Source organism: Erithacus rubecula, assembly GCF_903797595.1.
Source record: "Erithacus rubecula genome assembly, chromosome: 19".
Lineage (NCBI taxonomy): Eukaryota > Metazoa > Chordata > Aves > Passeriformes > Muscicapidae > Erithacus > Erithacus rubecula.
In genome coordinates, this window is record NC_136671.1 from 3,804,644 (window position 1) to 3,829,682 (window position 25,039).

At 42.9% G+C, this 25,039-nt stretch overlaps 1 protein-coding gene across 1 annotated transcript; it reads right to left on the reverse strand.

The window, feature by feature from the left end:
* Positions 1-8,060: 8,060 nt before the first annotated feature.
* SUDS3 (SDS3 homolog, SIN3A corepressor complex component) lies at positions 8,061-24,862 on the reverse strand. The gene is made up of 12 exons (XM_079322627.1): positions 24,627-24,862; positions 23,192-23,261; positions 22,195-22,250; positions 21,796-21,867; positions 20,245-20,264; positions 19,540-19,696; positions 17,617-17,712; positions 15,902-15,963; positions 15,004-15,025; positions 14,286-14,391; positions 10,421-10,505; positions 8,061-8,817 (listed from the first exon to the last, which is right to left on the reverse strand). The coding sequence occupies exons 1-12, from the start codon at positions 24,784-24,786 to the stop codon at positions 8,719-8,721; spliced, it is 1,005 nt and encodes a 334-aa protein (XP_079178753.1). The 5' UTR covers positions 24,787-24,862; the 3' UTR covers positions 8,061-8,718.
* Between the last annotated feature and the right edge of the window lie 177 nt (positions 24,863-25,039).

The window sequence follows — 25,039 nt, forward strand, 5'->3', positions numbered from 1 at the left end:
TAAGTAAACATAAGACAAACATCTACACACTGTGTGGAATGACATGTCAAGCCACTGGGTAAAACCAGCTTATCTGCCAGGAACAAGCCTGACAAATCCTTGGTAGAGATGTCTTTTCTCCTCACTTTAAATTGCACACAGAGGCCTCAGAGTTCAGAGGAAGGGAGGGGGGTCCCCTCATTGATCATCCCCACCCTGCCTGTGCTTCCAGCCCCCTGCTGAGACAGCTGCCTTTGGAAAGGAGGATTTGGAGAAGAGCAAAGCCTTACAAAAACAAAACAAAAACAACCACGATAGGGGGATTGCCTGACCTCTCCCCTCCCTGCTGGGCTGGAGGTGTGCTGGGGGGTGTCTGCAGATTGCACCTGTGCCACGTGTGCCCCTGGCAGAGGATGCTCAGCTCCCAGTGACAGTGACAGCAGAGCTTTGTCACTCTGCTGCTGCTCATTCTCCAGGAGGAAACTCAGCTGAGGGTATTGCTCCTACAAGCATTTACTTTCTGGTTTTGAACACATTCCCCTCTGTCCCCAAGCTGAGGGGAGAAATCTGCCAGAGCAGATCAAAGCCAACAGATGTCAGACAGTTTTTCTTCCTCTCGTTTTGCAATCCTTGAGCTGCCTGATGCCCTGGGGGAGCCAAAGGTGGCAGGGACAAAGCCCATGATCCCTTCAGGATGGATTTTGTTGTCTTTAGCTAATGAGTTCCACCTTGCAGAATGAGATCCTCCCTTTCCAAGGGCCACAGGTCCTCTCTGAGCTTCACCAAGAATCTGTATGGACATTGCCATTCCACACTCAACATCCTGGACAAACAAATGATTAATTATCCCCAGGGAGCTGCCATCTGTCAGGACGGATCTGATTAACAGAACATCCCCTGATCTCCACCCACTGCCAAGGGAAACGTGCTCTCTTCAATGGTTTGTGCAACCAGTTTCTCACACTCACAACCAAAGTAGCTGGTAATGCAGAAATCAGCCAGTCACCAGCTCACAGTGAGCCTTGGCCTGTCCAGCTGGTGGAGAAGGGGCAAGAGTGGCACTGAGGAGATGATAGGGGTAGGTGAAGCTCTGACATAGCCAAAAACCTACAGCAAAGCTTTAAGGAAGGTTAAGTTGCCCTCAAGCCCAGAGTAAAAGCTAAATTGATGAAGGATAAAGTAATTTCTAGCTGAGTTACAGAGCCAGCTCAGCCTTGAGCTGATCATTGCTCTCCTGTGCCTCAGCTCCCCGACTGAGTCACCAACTTTGCTCTCATTACTTCTCTCTGCAGAAACCTTGGGGATTGGTGTTTCAGAGCCAGCACGGGGGTAAATCAGCAGCGAGACAGGCAGCAGCAGGCACTGGCTGCCCTTCACAGCGGTGCCCAAGCAGGGAAGGAGGATGCTCTGCACTGGTGCTGGGCTGGCTCCTCCTGCTCTGCTCAGCAGCCAACCATTGCCACAGCAACAGGAGAGAGCAGAAAAGTGCTCTCCAGAATGGATTGGGCTGCTTTAAGTGGATGAACACAGGAGAGTTTGTTTATAAACGTCAAGAGCAGGGTGGTGTGAAATTGGAAAGGCGAGAGGAGTTTGGCTGGGGGAGGGGATGGAACACCTGAGCCAGGTGTGGATCCACAGAGCCCCAGCTGGGAAACATTGTCACTGATGCACCCCGAGCTGTGTCTGCCCCCCTCTGTCCCCAAACTGCACCGCAGGGCTGAGCACGCTGATCTGCCTCCCCAAAATGAGACCCCAGGGCTGCAGCTCCAGCCGAGCCCTGTGACCAGACGGCAGCAGGGGCAGGGAGGTCGAGCAGCAGCCTGTGCTCGATTGGGAGGCTCATTAAAGCAGTTAATGGTGCAGGAGCAGCACCGACACTGCCACCAAACCTCATCTGTAACAATGTCCCGAAGGACTCCAGCATTTGGCTGGAGCACCAAGGGACACCCCAGGAGTGCACAGGAGCTGTGCCAGGGGTGAGAGCATCCCGAAAACCACAGAAGGTAAAAATCCCCTTTTTCGATGAGCATCACCTGTGCCCTGATGATGATGATGGCTGGGTTAAACAGCAGCAAAACTCGTGTTGTGGTAATTGACCTTCCTGCTTGGTTGGGATAACATCCAATGATGAAGACTTCTGCTACAATCAGCACCCACTGTCTGTAAAAAGTATGAACCAAAGCCCAAGCTGGAGGTGATAATAAGAAGGGACTAAAACCACAGCCAAGAAATGTGCATGCTCTAGAAAGGCAAACCCAAGGAGGAGCCATGCTGAACAGTTATTGAAACTTATAAACTAGTTTGGGGAAAAGTTTAAATGTAAATAACTGTTGATGTATTAAATAGACTGATGCAATAGAAAAGGTATGTAAAGGGTTTCTCCAAAATAGCAGGTGTGCTATTGAATGCCAAGCACCCAGCTGCTAAACTTTACTTTATTATCATTGTCGCCTATTGTCCTTTATTAAACTTTTAAATATTACCAGGAGAGTGAACCTCATTTTTCACAACCACATTCCTCTGCATCTGAGACACCACATTGATCCAAGCAGGCACGTGGCAATAAAAGGCTGCAGAAGCAGTGGAAAGGTTGGCTACAATACATTAATTAAACGTGGCAATGCCTCAGGATTGAAGTGCAACAGCAGCAGTGAGCAGGGTGTGTAACAGGGCACGGCTGGGTGGCTGAAGGAGAGGGCTGTGTGCATTAATTACACCCCCATTAGGCAGGCAGGAAATGCTCCCACCAGCAGCACCTTCCTGCTCTGCCACTGAGCCCAGGAACATGACAGATGGAGCAGAGCTGAGGCATAATCGAGATGGAGCACCTGCCAGGCAGGATGGATGGGCAGAAAGCCCCTGCTCGGAGGCTGGGCAGGTTATTGATACCTTTGATGGGTGACAAGAGGCACTGCAGGGCTCAGGAGGGCCACAGGCAGCGTTTGAGGCTGTTCACACCCATGACAAGGCATGGATGAGGCTCCCCCTCAGTGCTGGGGTAGCAGAGGCTGGCTGGAGCCAGCCCAGCACATCCTGCTGCACCCTTCATGCTCCCTTTGGCTCCTGTGGGATTCCAGAGAAAACAAAACCCTCAGACTTCTCTGAGAGAGGCAGATCAGCACTGGGAAGTGCCAGCCCTGCTCAGAGACTCCTCACTGCACAGGGTGCCCAGAGCAGCTGTGGCTGCCCCTGGATCCCTGGCAGTGCCCAAGGCCAGGCTGGACAGGGCTGGGAGCAGCTGGGACAGTGGGAGGTGTCCCTGCCATGGCAGGGGGTAGAAGATGATCTGTAAGGTCCCTTCCAGCCCAAACCACTCCATGATTCCATGATTCCATTGCCCAGACACACCACCCAGGCAGGTATGAGAGCAGCAGCACTGCAGCTCTGCAGCCCAAAGTACCTGCTGAAGACTGCACAGCACCTGGAAATGGCAGAGAGGCACCTGTGAATACTGAGATGGGTAAAATCCTCCAGGAGCAAAGCCCTGCTGTGGCAGAGCCACTCACTGGACTGCCACCAGTTGTCCCTTCCTTGGAACAGACAAGGGTTTATCCATCTGCAGGGGACAGACACTGCATTTCTGCATTTCACCCAGACTTTCAATAACTTCCTAAAATTGTTATTTCAATGAAAGAGGAAACAAATCAATAGTTTTGAATTCTCTCAAGGGAGAACAAGACCAAGAGGCTGAGACAGGGCTGGTAACAACCCTGCCATGTTTTATTTCCCTCTGTTGAACTGCAAAACCCCAGGCTTGGTCCAAAATGAGATCTAATCAATATTCTCATACTGAGATCCCATTACAGACTGAGCATCCCTGGCTTCCAGGTCAAGCTCTCCTTCATGTCTCAGTTTTCCAGACCAATTGTTTTAGCAATTCCCAATCTCAATGGATGAGATTTTCACCACCCCAGAAATCCTTTCCAGCACAATCTTTGCCTCCTGCTTTTATACTCATTTTGTGCAACTGCTTTACATGATTTAGTATCATCAGTATTCAGAGCCTTCCCCATTATGTGATGCCTTGTGATGTGTGAGGTTTGGAATGTTTCTTCTCTAATCACAACAGGAAAAAAATATTCCTGTGGCTATTAGGCAGTGTTACTAAATTTTAGATCATGGGCAAAAGGTTATTTCTTCTCCAAAATGAGTAATTTTTCAGTGTTAACAGGAACTTGACATGATCAGCAGCTGCCTTCAACTGTGTGACAGAAATCAATTGTTTATTAATCACCCTGAAAAAAAAAAAAGGAAAAAGCCCAAAACAAACAAAAAACTTGACTTACCTCCTCATTTAATGATGGATGCAGACATGGAGCTCCATCCATGTGTCCTCCAAACCTGCCAGCCAGTGCCACCAGCCTGTGCACTTAAAACCCTTCAGTCACCAATTCCAAACAGGATTGAAACCATCAAGCAGAAACCTTGACTGAGGACACCAATTTTCCACCTGGATTTGCATTTTTATCTATTTTTTGTTAAAGCTTGTTAGCTCTCATGACCTGGGCTGGCCATTAAACCTGCAGAGATCTGCAGACAGAGACCACCCTGCAAAGAATCCTAAACTCAATAAAAATAAGAAGCATTAATAAAAATGTACACTTCATCACTACTCTGCCTTTTTTTCCCCCCTCTCAAGATTTGGGGCAGAACACGGGGATGCAAATTAGAACTAAATGAAAAATGACAAAGCTACCTGAGGCATCCAGAGAACTGATAGCTTTCAAATGTGAGATTGATGGAATAAATCAGCAGCTGCTTCCCATGGGTTACAGCTCTCACTTCCAAAGCCCTACAAATGCCTGGCTTTGCTCAGAGCATTGCTATTTTAGAACCAAAGGCTTAAGCAACTCTTCCTGTGCTGCTGTTCAGCATTTTAATGATGTGAGGGGACTTCAGACACCCATCCTGTTTAGATATACACCATAAAGAATATTTTGCATTTCTTTTGTCACTTAAAATGTTATTTAAATGTTGGTCCCAAGGCTTCTTTGAGCCACTCTTCCCCTTGTGCTTATTTATTAGCATCACATTGGAGGGGAAAAAAAAAATACCCAAATATTTTGGGGGGGTTTTGATTTTATAAAAGCAAGCTGTTCTTCATGCTTATTTAAAAGTTAAAATCAGTATTATACAGAAAAATATTCTTGATTTAAAAGAAGGAATTTAAGTAAACAGAATTACTCCACTGTAAAATGACAGGCACTTAAGTATTACAAGATGTTTTGGCATCCCCAAAGTTTGAGCTGATGTTCAATATTAAAGGAGTTTTCCACATTCAGCAAAACATTACAATAGTGGACCTCTTTAACTGTATGAAATTAAAGTTTCAGTGACAACAGGTTTTCAGTACACGGTAGAAAAACAGAAATGTGTATTTGTTTTCTAAATACTCACTGCATATTAAAATCATTTTAGAACTGGGCAAAGTAAAAATAGTAACAGCAAACCTTAGACACCCATTCAGATTTTCTGAATATTTCAGTGTTCGTTTCTGTGGAGCAAGAATGCAAATGCTGCTTTTTCTTTTTTCTGAAGGAGGAAGGACCTCAGTTATTCACAAAGCTATTTCTTGCTCTTTTAGGCTTCTTTAAGTTCCCCAGAAATTTTCAAAAAAACAAGGCAAACAATTAAGGTTTCTGTCATTAAACCCCTTAGTCTCTACAAAGTCCCAAGCAGAGCACATAAACTAAAAAAGCCAATTTTGTGTATTAGCATTTGTCCTTGGAAAAAGCCTCTTTGGAAACTTTTCTGTTGAGAATGATGTCAAAAGCCCCCTGGAAGTTGGCTCCTTGATCTGGCTTCCTTCCATTGGAACATCTAATGGCTGGGGGGGAATATCTTTTTTATTTTACACATATCAACATCACAGTCCATTTCTCAAGGCAATAAAAAAAAATGCTTAATATGACTCAGCCAACTGCAATTTAACTCTCAATAAAAGTCTATTTTTGGCAGAAGGTTCACCTTTCTTTAAAATTACTGTAATGACGAGTTAAAGCCATTTCCTAAATTTACTTTGAATGCTGTTCATAATGAGGATTAAATTGTTTCAAACCTGCAGCAAAGCTGTTTCTGTTCAGAGGGTTGGGATCCTTCAAGACTGATGGTAAGCAGGAAAAGAGCTGACAGAAAAGCCAATTTTCTCCTAGAATTCAAGCAAGACCTTGTCCATCTCCTTGAGTAACTTGTCTCTATTTTTTCCCACCCGTGGCAGGAAATCTTCAATTCTACAGCTGATGTCTCCACTCTTGATCTCCACATGCCTCATCCTCACCACAGAACTACTTGTGCATCCTTTTAGGATTAAAAAAAATAAAAATAAAATGCACTTTCTTCCCTGAGTGCACAGCAAGGCACTGCACTTTATCTCTTCCAGCCTCACAAATGGTTCAGGCCATTACAGAACAGCCTGCCAGGATAAAAAAAAACTGGATACAATATTCATGTACTCTGTGAGACACATCTACTCTTTATGGTGATGGACAGAGGCAAGGCAGACTTCCATTTCATTAAGAAACTGAGGATGAAGTAGCCTATAAACAAAATTCCTTCACTGTAGTTCAGTTTGAGCCATTTACAGCAGTACAACCCCTACTCAGGGCTGCCAAAAGCAGAAATTAACAGTCCAAAGGCTGACCCAGGAGCACTGGGGAAAACTGGCAAGAAATTCTGACAGAAGGAAGTTGTACAAAGCTGAGACATCCTTCCTGGAGGCATAGGATTGGTGTGGAAGAGTTTGAGATCAGGGTTTGCCAGCTTCTACCCTGATTAACCATGGGTTCATGGAGCCCCTCTCCCTGTCCAACACACACTGACATCCCAGCCACACTTCTGTTAACTCCCAAAATTACCCCTGAACAGGGAACCACTGCACCAAATGGCTGCTGGCAAAGCATCTCCCCAACACTGAGCACAAATTGCCAGCAATTCCCACAAACCCATGGATTGATAAAGTGATACAGGCAGGAAATAAATCCTGCTACTTCCTTAGCACTTTTTATTAATAGAACGATGTTCATTTAGAGACTCAGTGACAAATCCTGTCTGGTACATCATCACCTTATCAAAAACCTGTGACATGTGCAGAGAATGTTAAGTTATATTAAGTAAGCTGTTAACTTGACAGAATCCAGCCTGCTGTGTTCTGCCTGCCTGAGCTGCAGCAGAGCTGGCACATTGTCAAGGGGTGGGAAACACCCTCTCCTTCCTTGCCACAGCTCCAGAGCCACTCAGACCTCCAAACACAGCAAAAAGCAAGTCAGGTGTGCAGGAACTCAGCCATCACACTCCACTCCAGACCCACGTACAGGCATCAGTTTTTGGGGTGTGACTGCCACCCAACTGCAGGAAAGGAATGGGAACAGCCACTGCAACTCCATTTATCCAGACACCAGAGAAAGGCTGTGTGGATGTTAACAAGAAGGCAGCTCAAAAGCAAAACTGAAGATGCCTCAAAGTGATAAATACTGAGAAAGACAGTTTACAACTTTTAGAGCAGTAAGCAAAAGGAGCACAAAGTTGTTCTGCACAGAAGGCAGAGATGTGACAGCACTGCCAGGGCACCATGTGGCTCCTGCCAAGGCAGTCACACATGGCACTGGGGCTTCCAGCCATCAGCAAATGACTGGGGAAAATAAAGGAATGCCAAAGTCAGATCTTTAAACACCTAGGGAACATCTTAATGTCATTATTTGAGCATTTTCACTTGTGCTGCAGGAGGGCAAGTGTAGAAACCACCTGTTACCTCCAGTAATTACAACAGCCTTCAAGAGGAGCTCTTTGCAGAACAATTCAGGGAGTGAAGGTTGCAGCTAACAGCACATCAAGGCCACTTTCTACTGTGTACCAGGCTCCTTGGGAAGATATCACAGATCCAGTATCTCCTGTCAGCAGGATCCCATCAGAACCTGTGACTGAGCATCAGTGGAAAAAGTGAAATGGATATTTTGCCTGTCTACATCTGTGATTACAGACACACACAGTTCATACAGCCTTGCTATCTGCAAAATCCAGGTAATTATTCCTTTAATTTAGTCATCCACCTATCCCAGGTAACTATATCAGCAAACATACTCTGCTTGTTCATTGAAGGGTTTTTTAATGTGAAGAGAAATGGAAGCTTCTGACTAACCACGCGTGACTCTGAGCTACATTAAAATCACTGTATTTTCAGCAGTTTCTGAGCTGTTCACACCATCCTAAAAAAGTCTCCAGTCTTTCAACAGTCCATCCAATAAAGCTGGTGTTGTGCACCAGTTATTCTGGAGGCATCTCTCAGCTGCAGCTGAAACCTGGCAGGATTCATCTTTTGCCCAAAATCCTGAGCCTTGCAGGAAAAACAAGGCCAGAAAGCATGGATAACCTCAGGTCTTGACAAGCAAAGCTTCCTCCACTGGTCTGACTCCCAGCAGAAACATGATGATGATGCTTTTGACACACGAGTCCCATCTGTGCACCACGAAACAACAATGAGAAGGAGGATGATGCAAAGTTGTCTCAAACAGTCACCCAAAATACAAAGAGAGCGTACAGAAGCTTGATGCAAAATCCAGAAATAGTCCAGGGCAGTGCTTGGGCATCACTAAAGATTTAAGGACTACTGGGGATTATGTGGCCAGCCACAAAGTGTCTCATCAGAGGTCAGGACTGTTCCCTGCTGCTGGGAGGAGTGAGCAGCCTGTGAGCCCCTGGCAGAGGTTTGGTGATGTGACAGAACCAGGACAGGGCTGAGCAGAGTCAGGTGGCCGAGCGCCGGCGGATCACGAACACGCCCCGCTGCAGCTGCCCCAGGTAGATCCTCATCTTGGTGCTGTCGCTGGTTTTCCTCACCCAGATCTGCAGGAGAGGAAGGGCAAAAAGAATGGGGCAGGGAGATGAATTAGGAGAAAAAGGGAAAACTCACAGCAAGCAATACACAGACAAATTAACTCGGTGTCTCAGTGTCGGAGCTGAACTCCACAGGGGGCACAGATCAATGAGGTTCATCCCCTCTCCCTCCCCACACCAGGCATTTGCAACCTGAGTAGAAAATGAAATAAATTGTCTAACTTCACCTCCTTAACTTCCTGCTTAAAATAGTCCTCAAGAAAAATGACTCTTTCAAGCACCACCAGGAAAGCAGGTTCCTCCTGTGACAGCTCACACCAGAACCGTGGCACTGAGCTTTGCCTAATCAAGACTAAGTCTCTCAAGATCCACAGATCATAAAATTATCTGTCCTGGGATTTGCCCAGACAAGGAACTATTAGTCAAATGAAAAGCTTGTTCTGATTCTGTTCCATGAAGCATTTCCCACAATGTAGCACAGAAATTGTGTCTGGAGATAAAAGAGCCTCTCTTTTTTTTTTTTCACATGTTCCAGAGGACAAACTGCTGCCACTGAGGCAGCCCCTCCAGAGAGCTTTTGAAATCACCTTCAAGGTGTTTAGATCTAAAATCCTGTGCTTTAAAAAACAAGTCTGAGCAATTTCCTCTGCATTATATCCTCTAATACATTTCAACATATTTCAATAAATACATTAAGTAAGAATTATCCACTCCTTAGCACTGCAGTATTTCATGAGGGAAGTCCAATATTTCCTACTGTAAAGGATTATAAAGTTATGTTGGCCTGTGATTTACCCTCAACTTTTTTTCCCCCCATATATATGCTGCAGGCCTGGCAAGTAAATTGATTTAACTGTATTATTTTAATTATAAATTGACTTTATTAACAGGATGCCTCCATATAAGTTTAGTATTTGCCTGGATTTCTCCTTCAATTATTTCTCCAGAGAAATTAAAATCAACATTCATTGATAATCATCTCCCAACTGCAACATTTCCAAGGATTTGGCATGTTTTGCTTGCCAAAAGAATTCAAAAATCCATAAACATTGAGCAGCTGTAGGAAAGAAACATATACAGTTTTATATTCTACCACAGGATGATGGAATGATACATTAGTTTTGCTAAATTCAAGTAATAATTTTAGCAAATTTTATGCATCCATGAGCACACTACCACTACTGCTTTTATCTGAACAACCAAGTGCCACAACTGCCACTGCAAGGGAACAGCTGTGACACAAACAGATCCCACATGCAACTCATTCTGGGGAAAATAAAGTGTTTTCCCTTAGCTGCCACAACAAATTAAAGTTCCTTTATTGGCTGATTGAGGAGAAGTGCACTCAAATCTATTATTTCTTTCCCTGAAGTGTCTAGAATCTGCAAGCAAAGAACAAAATGCTCCCTTTGCCCAAGTGCTGCAGGAGCTTGCAAAACACAGCATTATCCTTCAGAAACAGAGCAAGTCTGTTCCCATCTTAGAAAGAGATTTCTCAAGTCAGTTTTATCTTGGCTTCAGCTTCTTTGCACACCAGACAGCAATCTATCTTTAGCCCTTACTAGACCCATGTCTTTCCCCCCCTCTGCTGACAAATAAAAGCAGCCACAACCTCGTTGGCACCCACAGAACTGATCACACAGCTGATCTTCGTGTTCTCTTTAGACTCCAGGTAAATAGCTTGGCTCTTGTGGTACCTGCAAAAAGGAAAACAAAAAGGAAATGCATTAATCCATTATTGATAAAGCTGGACTGAATAAATTTGAAGTCTGCCTTTCTCTCCACACCACTTTCTCCATCTCTGCACATCTAATCACACACACACAGTCTGCATTTAAAGACATTTTGAAATGCAGGAGGACCTTAATTCACATTCAACTCTGCACTGAAGGTTACTGAAAACAGATTTCACAACTGCAAGGGGGAGAGGCAGAGCCCCAGCCCAGGGGAAGAGTGACTGATAACACACCCAGGCTTCAAGGGTTAATCCAAGCAGCCTTTCCCACTTCAGACACAGGATAGATTTCAGAAGGCAACTCCTTAATTTGCCTGACAAAACAGGGCAGAGCAAATCACAGATACTCAAGTTATTTCCCAATACAGAATTACTAGAGCACCACCACCAAATTGAATTACCCTCAATCAGTGCAGTCTGTGCATTGTTTAATGAGACCTCAAATTTGTAATGCTGCCCTATTTTGTGAAAATACCTAAAATTGTAACTAATGGGTAACTGACTGTAATGAGCTGTAAATATCTGCCATAAGGAGGCCATGACTAAACATATCAATTTAATCCCATTTTAGATCATATTTTAAGCTGTATATTGTTCTTAATGTGTTGTGTACAAAATAAAGACTTTAAAATTCATAACTCTGAATTGTTTGATTTTGTGGACTCGCCTCTTTCACAGCCCACATTTCTCCAAGTGCTGCAGTGTGCCAGCTCCAAAATTCTACTTTCTATTAATCCTGCATCATTCTGTTCCATGAGCAGAACTAATGACATTGGAACAGGTGATTTGTAAGTCAATCATCTGAATCAAGCACCAAAATACTCTTCAGTTATAAAAGCATGTCTGTATTTCCACCTTTCCCCTAACCATGATTTTATCTGGGCAATCCAAGCTGCAGAATCCCTGCACAGATATTCCCTCAGCAGTTGCCCAGTGCAACCTCCTGCAGCCTCACTGCCATTTGCAAAATGCAAAAATGGATTTATTTAAACTTCACAGTTATTTCTACAATAACCACACTGTACATGTGGAAGTCTTCCAATGGTTTATTCCACAGTCTTTTCCTACTGGCTTATGCACTCAGAATTTTCACAGTGCTTGCCAGTAACTGGAATGAGTGTCAGCTTGGAGCATTGCACACATGCTCATTACCCATGAGGAGGGTGAGGGAATAAAAAAAAAATCCCCAAATCCTGCAACCTTTAAAACAATAGCTAGACACAGGTGCTTTTCTCCTTCATTCTGACAGAAACAATGTCAGTGGGTTCCAGGGCAATGCAACAGCAACAATGATCTGAGCCAAAAAAAATCTCAGTTTAGCAAGTTCAGATGTCATGAAATGATACAGAGGAACTCAGTAAGCTACTACAAACCCTAGGCTTCACTAAGATGAGACAAAATCTCAGTCCAGCAGTGCCCTACCATGCCATGCTGTGAGTACTTAAGCAAGAGTTTTGATCTTGATACAATCAGCAGGAGTGCAGGAGATACCAGTGCAAACAACAGCTCTCAAGTGTTAGCTGTGCCCACACAGACAAGGAAATTTTTTCCCTCACTTTCAATTTTTGATGCCCAATGAATTCCAAAGCTGATGACACACGTGTCAGAGGCTTCATTCAGCCCTTGGATTTCACATCATGAATGACTCTCCATCAGTAAATTAATGCTAATTGTGCCCAGAACAGGCAATGAACAAGGTCAGCAGTGTTTCACTGAAGAGTTGTCTCAGCTGTCTCACGCTCCATGCTCACACAGACAGGGCACAGCACCCTGCTGCATCAGCTACCTGGTCATGTCTCACCCTTTTGCCAAGTTTGTTTATTCAGAGAGGGATAGGATTGAGGAAATTACCTCAGATGAAAAATGCAACTGGATTTTAAGTTGGCTTTTAAGAAAGCCAAGAGCCAAACAACTCTCGCTGTTGCAGTAGGCAAAACACACCAAGTGAAGCAAGCAGAAACAATTCCAGGTCCTGCTATAAAATATTTTACTGAAAGGCCAAGATTTCTAACTGCAACACCATCAGAAGATTGAAAGAAATCCTCTGCATTATTGTATGCAGCAAAACTAAGAGCAAAAAGATGGTTGCTTTCCAGTGAACTATGGTTTAAGATTTGATGGAGGAACACAAAGCTCTGAGGATAAAAAACTGAGTCTAATTCCACATTCACCTGATATTCCCTGTTTTCAGGTAATTGTGATGCAGAGCTGCATCAGGAAACACAAAACTAATTCCTGGGCTGTCAGGTTTAGGAATTCTGTGCATGCCAGCATTCTTTATGCACCTTAGGAAGAATTACCCTCCCAGTACCAAGATTTGTTTTATTATTTTAGAACACCAGCTACTTTGCACAAGTACTATTACTATCAATCAAAAAAATCTAAGCAGGATTATTACAACCAAAAAAGTACAAGGCAGCCAGGAAAGACAACAGCTGGAATTCCTGCCAGCAAGACCCCCACAAGTGAATTCAGTCAGATGAAAATATCTGTTAAATGCTTCATGCCCCAGCTAGATACTCTTCAGAGAGCTGGTGCTTTGGTGAGATTTTGAGCTCACTGAAGCTCTTCCAGGTTTAAATTTAATGCAAAGTTTTGAGCTTTACTGACAGATTATTTTAGATGCCTTGGTTTTTTTCTTTCTTTTTTTACTCATGAACACTTTTCAAGTACTCCATATGCTTCAAAATTCTGAAGAAGAGTTTATTCATCCAAATATATCCTGAGGATAGTTCACTTTATATACACAAAAAAATTATGAAAGAGAAAAAAAAACCTTGATGGATCTGTGGAATAAGTAGCCTGTTCAATTCTTATCTGCTTTGTGCTTCATGGATGCTCAAATTGAGGGAGCAGCTTTAATGAGAGCTGTGTACACTGAACTCTCAAATTTCAGTCAGAAGGGAAAAATGATCAACTGGTCAAGGGGATTGCTGTGCAAAAAAACCACCTTCACACCTACTTCTGTGATAAAATTTCAGCCTCATCACTTGCTGTTTTGAGCCACCAGAACACTGAAGTAGGCTACAAATAAGCAGATGACTTTTTGAAAGCAAACTGTTTTCTGCTGAAGGAGTTCAAGATTGCCCCCTTGGTTATCCAGGTTTGCAAGTCTCATGGATTAAGTTTAAGAACTACTAAGATTCTCTGCAGAATTTAATATTTTCCTTGTGTTTTGTGAAGCTTGTACAGCTGTATGGCCATAAAACTCAACAGAGATAAATCCAATCAGCAATTCTGAAGTTGCCTCTCCCAGCTGGGTTTGATCTTTAAAGGTTATTTGGATTTATTAGAAGCATTTTTCATCCTGAGCAGCTGGTGGATGACATTTCTTCTGCCACCTTGTGGAATGCTGGGCTTGTGTTCCACAGAACTGAACCTCAGGAATGGGAGTGCTGCTCACAGCAAATCATGGAATGTGTGTATCCAAGCTGGGCAGCTTCAGTCACATCCACTGTGGCTGCTGCTGCCTCTCCTACCTCATATTAGGTTTGACTTCCTAAGTGCCACAGTGGGACATGGAAAAAATTCAAGTCTCCTTTTATTGGAGCCACCAGTTATCTCTGAAAGCCTACAGGGTGTGAGCACTCCATCATCAGCCCTGCTTTACTGGACCCACAATGAGCTCTTGGAGGGAGCAGCAAACCTCTGCCCACCAATTCTGTGATCAAAGCCATTCCTCTGCCTCCTCACTACACACCACACCACACAGACTGCTGGAAACAAACTGCCCAGGTCTCACCATCTCTTGTCATAGTAGAGTTTGCCATCTTCTATCCGAGCTTCAAATCTCTGAGCTGGAGACTCTGCTGGTGTAGCTGGGAGGTGCTCAGGAGAGGAGGGGGAGGCTGGGGACAGGAGACACACTCAGGTCAAAGAGTAGCACACCTGACTGCAAAACTGCAGCTCATAAGGTCTTGTGTGCAGAAGTAACAAGCAGAGAAAGCTGCAAACTCAAATATCCATCAGGAAAATATTAGATATTGTGATGAGTAACTCGACCCTTGTCTTGAATTAAAATATTCACTGAAATACAGTGTTTATCTGAAAAAACATTAATGGGTAAGTGATGGACAATATGTCCTTGATTTTGTTTTAGTTATAGTCCACTGTTAAGTAGTTAAATATGGTTAAAATTACTGAGGCATGTTAGTCCCACTCTGTCTTGAAATAAGCTGTACAGGCACATCTATAGAGCTGGAGGCATAAAACCATAAATTGTCAATCCCTCAGTGGAGCTGACAAGCAGACAAGGTACCCAGATGCACCTGAATATAATGGAAAACCTCTTTTCCCAGTTGGACTGTCCCTTTCCCAAGTGTTTCAGCCACCAAAGGTGCTCCTGCCCCCCTTTCCAATCCTGACAAACATCAACACCACACAAAGAACAGCAATTCCACAGCCAAACATCTACAGCACCATTCTCTGTTCAAACAAGTTCCATTGCATCTGTAACTCACCTGGTCTCTTGGGTGATTTAAGCTACATGGGAAGAGAACAAAGCAGTGTTAGAGATGTGACAGGAGCCACAGAAGCTGCACTGATAACTTCAGATATCTTACTGTCCACACTCTGAATATTTCTATTTTAAATGCTCTGTTCAGTGGTACAACACAACCAGAGCAGTGTGCCAAAGTTGCAGATAATCAGTGTAATGATCCAAAAGACCAAAAAACTGAACCTGAGAGCATTCAGACAACCCACTCCAATGAATCAAACCCATCTAACACACTATTTTTGAGTGTGATACATTTCTCAGGGTACACAAAATACAGGAGATAAATCATTAGAGAAACCTCAACAGCTGGCACAAAACCAGTGTTCCACTACCATCCTCAAAATGCCTTAATGAACAGCTTATATTCTAAGAAATTAGATAAGCCTGCAAGTGTTCAGCAAGAAAACAGTATCTTAATCAGAACTAGAAAAACTATAAACGTGCACACTGCCCCCTGTCCAGCTTGCTGAAATCTTGTGACAGCAGGGAGGAAAAAAAATTAATAAAAACCCTACCCCACACTAAGGCCTGAACCAAAGGCAGTGTGGAATTTCCCAAAAAACCACACTGACATCTGTTCAGCCATGAGGAAGAATCTCCTTAACATAGCTCATCCCTTGGTTCACACAAAAGGTACCATTTTTAGATGACAGTCATTCAAATTAGGTTAATTAAACCTCAGTAAAAGAGAGGAGATACCATCTTGCTAAATCTTTTATTGTGCTACTTCAGAAAGCCTATGGGGATGAAATAGCCCCACATTTCCAAAATGAACATTAAAGAGAGCTCTGTTCTCTTCAGGAGAAAGCATTTGCCTCCTCTTTAAAATGAAGAAATAACAGTCAAGCAACAATCCCTACCTTATTCAGTGTTCTTAGGTCCTCCATTATTTGCTCATCAGTCAACAAATAATTTAGCTGAGGTATTCAGAATTAAGGCTTCCATAAGCTCTTGACAAGCAAGGCTAAAAATTAAAGGTCAATGACATTTCACTTGAGTCAATGTAAGCTAAAAGGTTTCCAAGATTTTAATAAATATCTTACTTGAGCTTTTTTTTTTTTCTTTTTTTTTGGCAGAGGAATTAATACAAGTCCATCCACACCATCTTAGCAACAGAGTGCAAAATCACTTTAACTTATTCAGACAGAACCATCAATGAAAAACCTTTAGTGCACTGACATTTACTTCATGGAAGGATCAAGCACCAGCATTTTCAGTGTTTTTCATCTTGTACTTCTGGGGAAAAGAATCTGTGAGCTGAAACAGACTCACTTCAGGTTTTCTACAATGAAGCTAAATCCTACCTAAAGCTAGTTAAATAAAACTTTGTGTGGCTGGGGATAATTAAGAGCCTACAATGCAACTGAAAACAAACCCAAAACCTTTGAAAATAGAAATTAGTGTATTACAGTCTTATTAGAGCTCTGCTGTACTTTTGTTTCTTCACAGCAAGCGTTTAGCCAGAAGTAGTCAAAGTATTAAACTGAAGTTAACAATTGCTGAGCTGCATTTCAAGGATTTTGGTTCTGATGGACTTTAATCCTCTCCCAGTGAGCAAAGGCAGAGTTTCATGGTGTGGTTGCTGTAGCATGCTCAATTAGCAGGTCATGTTCACTGTGAAACTAATTTATTTTGGATGAGATAGGGGCACTAATAAATGACTTTTTTTTTTTTTTTCCTGAAAGAGTGAACAGCATCTCCAACCAGAAAGAGGTTAATTGAAACTGGAGATGCTCATGACCATCCTGCATGAACTCCCAAAGTTCAAGGTTTGATATTGCCTTCAGAAAATGAGAGTCATTCAGATAAGTTTTTTTAATCTAAGACGTGCAAGTTTAGAATCTAATAAGAAGCCCCTGCAAAGCAAATATCCTTGCCTTCCTCTCCAGGTGAATTTAATACAAAAATAGAAAAAATGCCTATCATCACAGAGGAGCTAAAAACATATTTCCAGAAGCCAAGGAACATTTTAATTCTGAGACATGCAGCAAGGCAGATCCTAAGGATTACACAGACATGTTTTTCTGTCTCTTGTGGTACATGAAAACAAGATGAATCTTCATCTTTCCTTATTCAAAGAACAAATCTAGCATCCTTGCTTTTGCTATGCATCTCTGGATTAGAGATCTGAAGCTTTTATCAGAAATGGAAAAACTATTTTGATATGACAAATATGATCTTTCTGGTAAATGCTTTGTCACGTCCTGAAATGAGAAAAGCTCTGGCTCATATAAAAAGCCATTTACCATCTATGGAATCAATTATCTCAGCATATATATATATATAAATTGCCTGTAGAATGCAAACCATTCTTACTGACAAAAAAAAAAAAAATCTCATGATACAGTGAGGATTAAGTCAGGATACCAAGGGATCTCCAACCACTGTTTCTATATATGAATTGTATTGTATTGTGCAACTGCTGTATTGCTTTAGCACACATACATAACAATTGTGCTTCAGTATTTCCCAGGTTAAAATTTGATCCTGGCATTTAATTTCCTTTTCCTTGCTGTACAAAACAACAAAAGTGTGGGTAGCCCAGGGCTGCAAACCCAACTCCACAAAAGGATATCAGGGGCAGGTTTCCTCCTCTTGTCTGGGATAGGAACTGGATCATTCGGTCGCCGTCTCAGTTTCCTTGTCATAATAGGCTTCACTTCCATTGAATCTGTAGAGTAATGAAGAGACAGCTGATAAGACCAGAGGGAAAGGAATAAGCAGCAGCAGCTTTCTACATAAGGAAAATAATCTCTCCTCTTTTATACAGCAAATTGGATTTTTTTTTTTTTTTGTACTAGCTTCCAGCATGGAAGTGCTGCCAGTGGATCCAAGTTCTCTCTCCTGTCAGGTCACTGCTCAGTGCCAGTGCTGCAATGCCATGGTTACAGCTGCTCCAGGTACAGATAAGCAGCACAATGATGCTACAAGGATTCAAGGTAAATTCCTTTCATGCTCATGCTATCTGCTTGGGAACAGATTTAAAAGGCCAAGCTCAGGGAGTTTTTTTCCAACCCAATTTGGATCATTAATAGCATGTAAAACATCAGCTACAAATCAATTGCACTCTCATCTTCAAGGCAGAAAAGCAGCTTTGTCCAAAGATTATAGAAAATTTCTGCACTGAAGACTGATACAAGTCTGCTGGAGTGATTTCAAACAAACAGTATTTAAATTCAGATTATCTAAGAATGATTAATTAAATGAGCCTAATTAATAACACACAGAGCAGCAGTTGATATGAAGTAAACTGCAGCATATGCACTGGGGAAAAAGAAGAAGGTCTGTTAAAAACTTAAACACCAGTCTCATCACCAAGTAATTATCTGAACTTGGTTTGTCCAAATGCCTACAGCAACCTTTAGTGAACAACTCTACTGAAACTCCCACTCACTGCTTAATTTGTGAAGATATGTTGAACTGGCAGCATAAATGCCAAACATATCAGGCCACCTCTCCTTCTCTGTTTATTTGTTCATCTCTAAGCACCCCTGAATCACCCCCTGGGCAGCACTGCAATCTGAGAAGCCCCTTTGGCTCCCACTACACATGAAAACCTTGAGCAGCTCTGCATGTGCAAAATACACCAAATCCCTTCTCATCTCAAGGTGAACAAGGATGACCATGAGACCAGCCTTCATAAATAAGTTACCAGGAAAACAGCATAACTCAAGATGGTTTCCAGTCCACATTAGCCCTAAGAGTTTGTACTAAGCCAAGAGCACCATTTAATACACCAAAGCAGGGTTTAATTCTCACTTCTGAGTACTAATTAAATTATTAGTTTATATAAAACATAGAGATACTATGCAAGAAGTATATGAAGGGTGTAACTCATGGACAGGCCTCAGCAACAAAACCACACCATCAGTCCATGAAGTGTGGGAAGAGCATCAAGCCAGACTTTTGGTTCAGTGCCACAGCAGCAGAATTCTGCAGGAATGATTAACTCCTGACTTAGCTCCCCTGCATCCATTACCACAGAGAACTGCAAGGCCAATTGTACTGCAAGGTACCAATTGTCACCAAAAAAATCTGTCCATTTAATGTAATTTTCTAGAGCCTGGACACAAATGTAACCCACAAATATTTTTTTCTGGTTTTAAGCATGTTTCAACTTTTATTGTTTAGCTTTTTCCAACTACTTGACCACTCACTCCTGCAGGAAGAAAAGGACACAGCTTTCCAAGCTGGCATCACTGGTTAGGTCAATATTGTGACATAATTCAATAGTTTAATTGCTAGATCAGAGAGCCAGAGCAGCCTCTTTCCCTGCATGCAAGCAAGCCCACCATCCCCTCTGCACTGCACTGGCACTGCCTGATGCACCTGTTAACAATTCACTGAATTTTGAGCTCCTTTCTCCATCAAAAGACCATCAATCCATGCTCTATCCCTGTTGGCATTTCTGTGTAAACCAGCACTGCCACCTTTACAGCTTTTTCCCTAAGCAGGAGCAGAGTGGATAACACAAATGACAGGTGCTTATCATCTTTACCTCCTGTTAATTCCATGGTTAGCTTTTCATTCTCAATCATCTTCTTCTTCTCTTCCAACTCTGCTATCAGATTTTCCTTAAGCTCAATTTTCTTATCTTCAAACTCCTTTGCTGCTGCTTTCTTTTCCTTCACATAATTTTTCTCCACCTGATCTGTCTAATGCAAACCCAAGGAGCAAGAAGGTTAATTAAGGACTCAAGTTAATGATATCACAACAAATTTTCAAATGCTTTATTGATCAACTTTTCAGTTCACAACTGATCCAAGTTCTAAAGATTATCAATATTCACAATCTACAGTAAAACATCTAAATATGACTTAGTGCCATTATATTGGCAAAAGAATTATTTGTAAAAAGAAATTTAAATGTTGCATAACAAATCAAGTCCCTAGCAGAGAGCTCTGCTGATTTATAAACAGCATTTATCACTTTAAACACCCTTTTTTTGACCAGTCCAATGCACAGCCAGATACAAAAGGCCAATAGCAAATATTTAATTCTATTTCAACAACACAATGCAGAAGTTACTTGAGGCAATGCCAGCATTAAGCTCTACTGCATCTCAAGTGTAACAAGCCAGCTAGAGGAAGAAAATTTGTTTTAAGCCTTCTGGGAAAACAAGCCCAAATGCTGGTTGATGAAACAAGGTTTATGCCTCTTCCACCTAATTAATGCATATTTTTGATAAATTAAGAGTACTTACTTCCAGCTGCAGGAACAGTTCTGAAACACAAGAAAGACTTAATTTATTACCTTCAAAGCTGCACAAAATTACTTCCTTACCATTTAAAGCCATTGAATATTGCAGCCAAGACAGGCAGTGAAGCAAATAATGCATGTACTTATCCAACCTCTACTCTGACTTCACAGCTTTATGCTGAAAATAAACTGACTATGAAAAAGTTCTACAAAAATACACTGTTACTAGAGGTTTTTTTCCACTACTCCACACTGTTCAGTTCAGTGAAGGATGCAGTAGCAGCACTGCACTACTCCATTATGTAAAAAAATAATTTTAAAACTGTAATAGATATACACCAAATATAAGAATGCTGCAATAAAAACCAAACTTTCTATTTGCAAAGCACAAAAGAAGCATTGCGTAGATAACCAAATGCAAATAAATCTAAGTTGTTATTGTAATAAACCTCAGCATGACAAGGACAAACATAAAAGACCCTCATTCCTATAGTACAAGGCAGATGGATTTTTTACTCATAAAATTCCAAGTGATCACCACCTGCCCTCCTGTGGAAGAACTCTGCTGCTGCAGCAGTGCTCATGGCCAGCCAGAAATACTAGTTTGTATTTAAGCTTAATTTTATTACAACAGCCCAGGCTTGCCAGGATGCAGCTCTAGTGCCTATGAAAGGTCTTTTTTGGAGGTCTTTTCCAACCTCAACCATTAGTGAAATTCATCTCAGGAGACAGGCTCCTGTTAACAAGAAGTTGTTCAAACCACTTTAGTTCCTCAAGCAAATCCTTTACCTTCCCAAGCACTTTCAGAAATACAGAATTGCTTTGTTTTGCTAAAGGAGGAGCAGCTGTATTTCCTATATCCACATAATGCCTTCTATAAAACGCCCTGCTTCAATATCCAAGGTAAGAAACTGCTTTAAAGGAACAAGGAAAGGAGAGGACAAGCAGCTGGATCTGATTCCCAAGCCATTCCTCTGCAGCAACACAATCAAAACACCCAGAAGGATGAGCACTGGGCACTTTAAAAATTAACTTGGGACTTTGCTCCTTGAGACAGAGCACTACCCAAAGTCCAGGCAGCCCATTCCATGTCACAGCCATGCAGAACAACAGTTCCAGCAGCAAACCCTCTGTTTCCATATGCACAAACAGATCTCTGGAAAGCATGTGCCCCTAACCTGCCATTTCTGCAAACTGGAGGAGACAGGGCACCCAAAGGCTTCAGCAAGGGCCACAAAACAACAAACCAAAGTGGGACACTGAGTTAGGCAGATAAAAATAGAATCATCTTTTTACTTGTGCTGCTTCACACAAGTGAAGACTAAAACTGTTTATCAGCCAGCAAACAATGCTGATCAAAGGAAGAAAAGAATCAAGGTAGATCCTTGCATGTTTGGTGGACTCTGCAAAAACCCTACAATGTACCCAAACACCTCTTTGCACCAGCAAGTTCCTTTTCTTTAAAGGACAGAATTACCTCTTTTGTACTTCAGGTGTTATAAAAAAACCACACATTTAAGTTATTTGCAGTGTCTTAGAGAGAAACTCAACTTGCCTGCATTTCTTATCCTTTCTTTGTACTGCTGGTCCAACTTTTTCATCCTTTTCTGATATTCCTGAAGAGTACCTAGTGGAAATAAATTGTAGATTCCCACTGTATTTTTATTTCCCAAGTATTAAATACCCTCAAGGAATCATACACCACTCATAGCACATTCTCTGCTTTTGTAAAAAGTGGATTGCTACCTTTAAGAAGTGTTTTAGCAGAGAGGCTTAACTACAAGCAGAGTTAAGAGGGAGAAAAGATGAGAAGCAGATGACATTTTAACTCTGCAGCACAGCTGAGAGCCAACATGCAGTGAAGGATGCTGCTCCCATCTTCCAGAACCCACACCCTTCTATAACATCTGAAAAGTGCTGAAAATAAAAACAAAAGCTACTCTTCAAAGCTTACCCTCCTGCAATTGCTGTAGCTGCCTCTTCAGAGATGCCAGTTTGTCCTGATACATCCTGCAAACACAGCAGGAAACTTTAAATACCAAGCACAAATAGTTTATTCCAACATCTCTTGATGTTACATTTTTACACAGAATCAAAAACTTCTCAGAACTTCAGGAAATAAATGAACTACAAACTAAAAGAATTACAAACTAAAAATTGCAGTTACAAACTAAAAGAATTTTATCCCAATGAAAGGTTCTCATTCTGTCTTAAGAATTCTGGCAGTTCTTTGGTTCTACAATGGGTTTAAAATTTGGGACAAAATAGGATTTTTTAAATGTTGAAATTTAAAAGACATTTAAATCTACAAACATCAGAAACTTTACAGGAGAATTATTCTTGCACTATGCCAAGTTTTATTAGCTGTATATTAGCTCCCCACATTATCTTAAAGTTCCACCAAAGTCTATTCCTGGTGCTGCTGCAAACCTGCATCTTTCACCACACATCTGTGGTTTAACACTGGCCAAGTCTTCCTGACCTGTATAAAAACAGATCTCTGCCAGTAAGCAAGAACTCAAAATACCCAAATGCTCCTGAACACCATGGGGAAGCTATGTCAAGTTTCCCAAAAGTCCATTTCTGGTTCAGGACGAGAATTCAGTTGTTTTAGGCATTTGGATAGGCATCTTATTTTTCCTTAGCTTATCTAAAGCAGAGCCTTGAGTTTATTTGAAGGATCTGTCTGCAGCAGGATCCATTTGCAGCTGCTCCCAGAACTCGTAATTATTTCTTTGCCCAAAACAGCAGCAGCCCTTAATTCCTTGAATTCACATAGAACAGAGAAAGTAACTGGGGAGAGCAGAAATGCAAGTGGATGGACTCAGGAGCTATTTCATTGGGGTAAGCACTTAAAACTCCCCACCTTGACCCACAGCTTTGCCAAGTTTTAGGCAATAAAAAACCTTAAACTAAATAAATAGAATTTGGATTTGGAATGGGTTACTTACTGTTCTTTCATTTCTACAAAGTCCTCCTCCTCGTGCTTTGCCAGGTCTGTCTCACTGGCATCCTCAGTGTCTAAACAAGGCAAAAAACAACTTGTTAAAATTTAAAAAGCATTAAAAAAAAAATCCCAAACTAAGTCGTTAATTATTTAGAAACAAGGAAACAGGCAAACAAAACAGAAATCCCCCAAGCTTCAGGCAATTTAGCATCAAAGACCATCTGAGAGATGAATTCAGGAGGGAAATGAAACCTCTTCCTGCAACTATTGAGTTTGCAGTGCAGCTTTACATGAACAACTTCAGCTTCAGAGAGCCTGGGAATTTCTTCCAATTTAAGACAAGGGGCTGTACATAAATACTCACACACAGGTGAGACACAAACAGCCTAAAGACTCTGAAAGACATTTCACAAACCTGCTACTGGAGTTCCACCCACTCAGTGCTGTTCAGGTTGACCACAAAGGTCTCACCAAACAACGACTGGCTGGGATCTGAATTTCTCAGCTGTGCTTCAGTTAGTACTTCAACAGATACCAGCACTGCCATAAAGACAGTGCATTTTATAAACAGACAGTATAAACTATGAATAAATAAAATCCCTGTGGTGTTGCTACTTTGCTGCTAAGACTTTTCAGGTTTCTATTTGTAACACATGGGTAGCCCAGAATCCATTAAGTTTCCAATGAAGGGTCAGTGCCTCCAGAATTTAGAGGGTACAGCTAAGAAACCTAAACCACAGCTAATTCCTTACACGTGGAAGGGGGGCCCAGCCCCTTAAATCAAACCTTTCTCACAGTTTTCTTAAACTACACACATTTTAAACTTAATATAAAATTTAATGCACCAAAGATAAACCAGTAAGTTTTTTAACTGCAAGAAATGTACTCAGGCGTCTGGGCCAACACAAAAGGACTTGCATACCCTGTCACCCTCTGCATCTTTAACACCATCCCATCCCTAACCAGGCCAGAGGGGATGGAAGGCTCTGCTGCCAGCAACAGCCGCTCTCCAAGAGTCCTTCCACACCCTGGCTACTCCGGGTTTTACTTAATTTCCTCTTCTCCCCACTCTCTGGTTATCGTATTGTCACATCCTCCTGCTCTGCTATACTTCTGTCCGCATCTTCTCCTCCCTTAGCCGTGTTCTTCCCCCTTCACACCACGGGAACAGAACCAACACAGCGGATTTCTCCACTGTTTTCGCTCTCTGTCCCACTGCCTCCTGCTCACCGGGGAGCCACAACTCCGCCTCTCCAGCGCCTTCGCTGTTGCACCCTCCCTCGGGGAACCGCTGCACCCTGCCAGGTTCTTGTTTCCTTTGGTGTCCTCGCCGCTCGGAGCCCTTTAAGCCCGCAGCCCTCCCGCAAACACCGTGTGGAGCGGTGCCCTCCGCCCCACGAGAGGGATCCGTCCCCCCGTCCCGCCCCCTCCCCACACACCTTCGTCCGAGTCGCGGGCCCGGGCGCTCCGCTCGCCGTCCTCCTCCTCGGCGCTCTCCAGCTCCTCCTCCTCGTAGTAGTCGGGCGCGGGGGCCATGGCGGGGGCGGGCGGCCCCGGCGGGGCTGCGGGCGGCGCGGACACGAGCCCGGCCGCGCTCATGGCCGCGGGCGGGACGGGACGGAGCGGCCGCCGCTCGGCAACCGCGGCGGGAACCGCGGCCGCGCTTCCGCTTCCGGCCGGTGCCGGGGCCGCCGCGCCCCCGCCCGGCCGCCGCGGGACCTGCGGCTCGCAGGGTTACGGGTTCGAGTCCCGGCCCGCCCAGTGCGCGGCACGGGCTTTAACTCCTCGGCGGGTTGAGGCCACCTGGGCTCGTGTTCGTGGAGCAGAGGTGCCAAGAGATAGGACAAGAGCA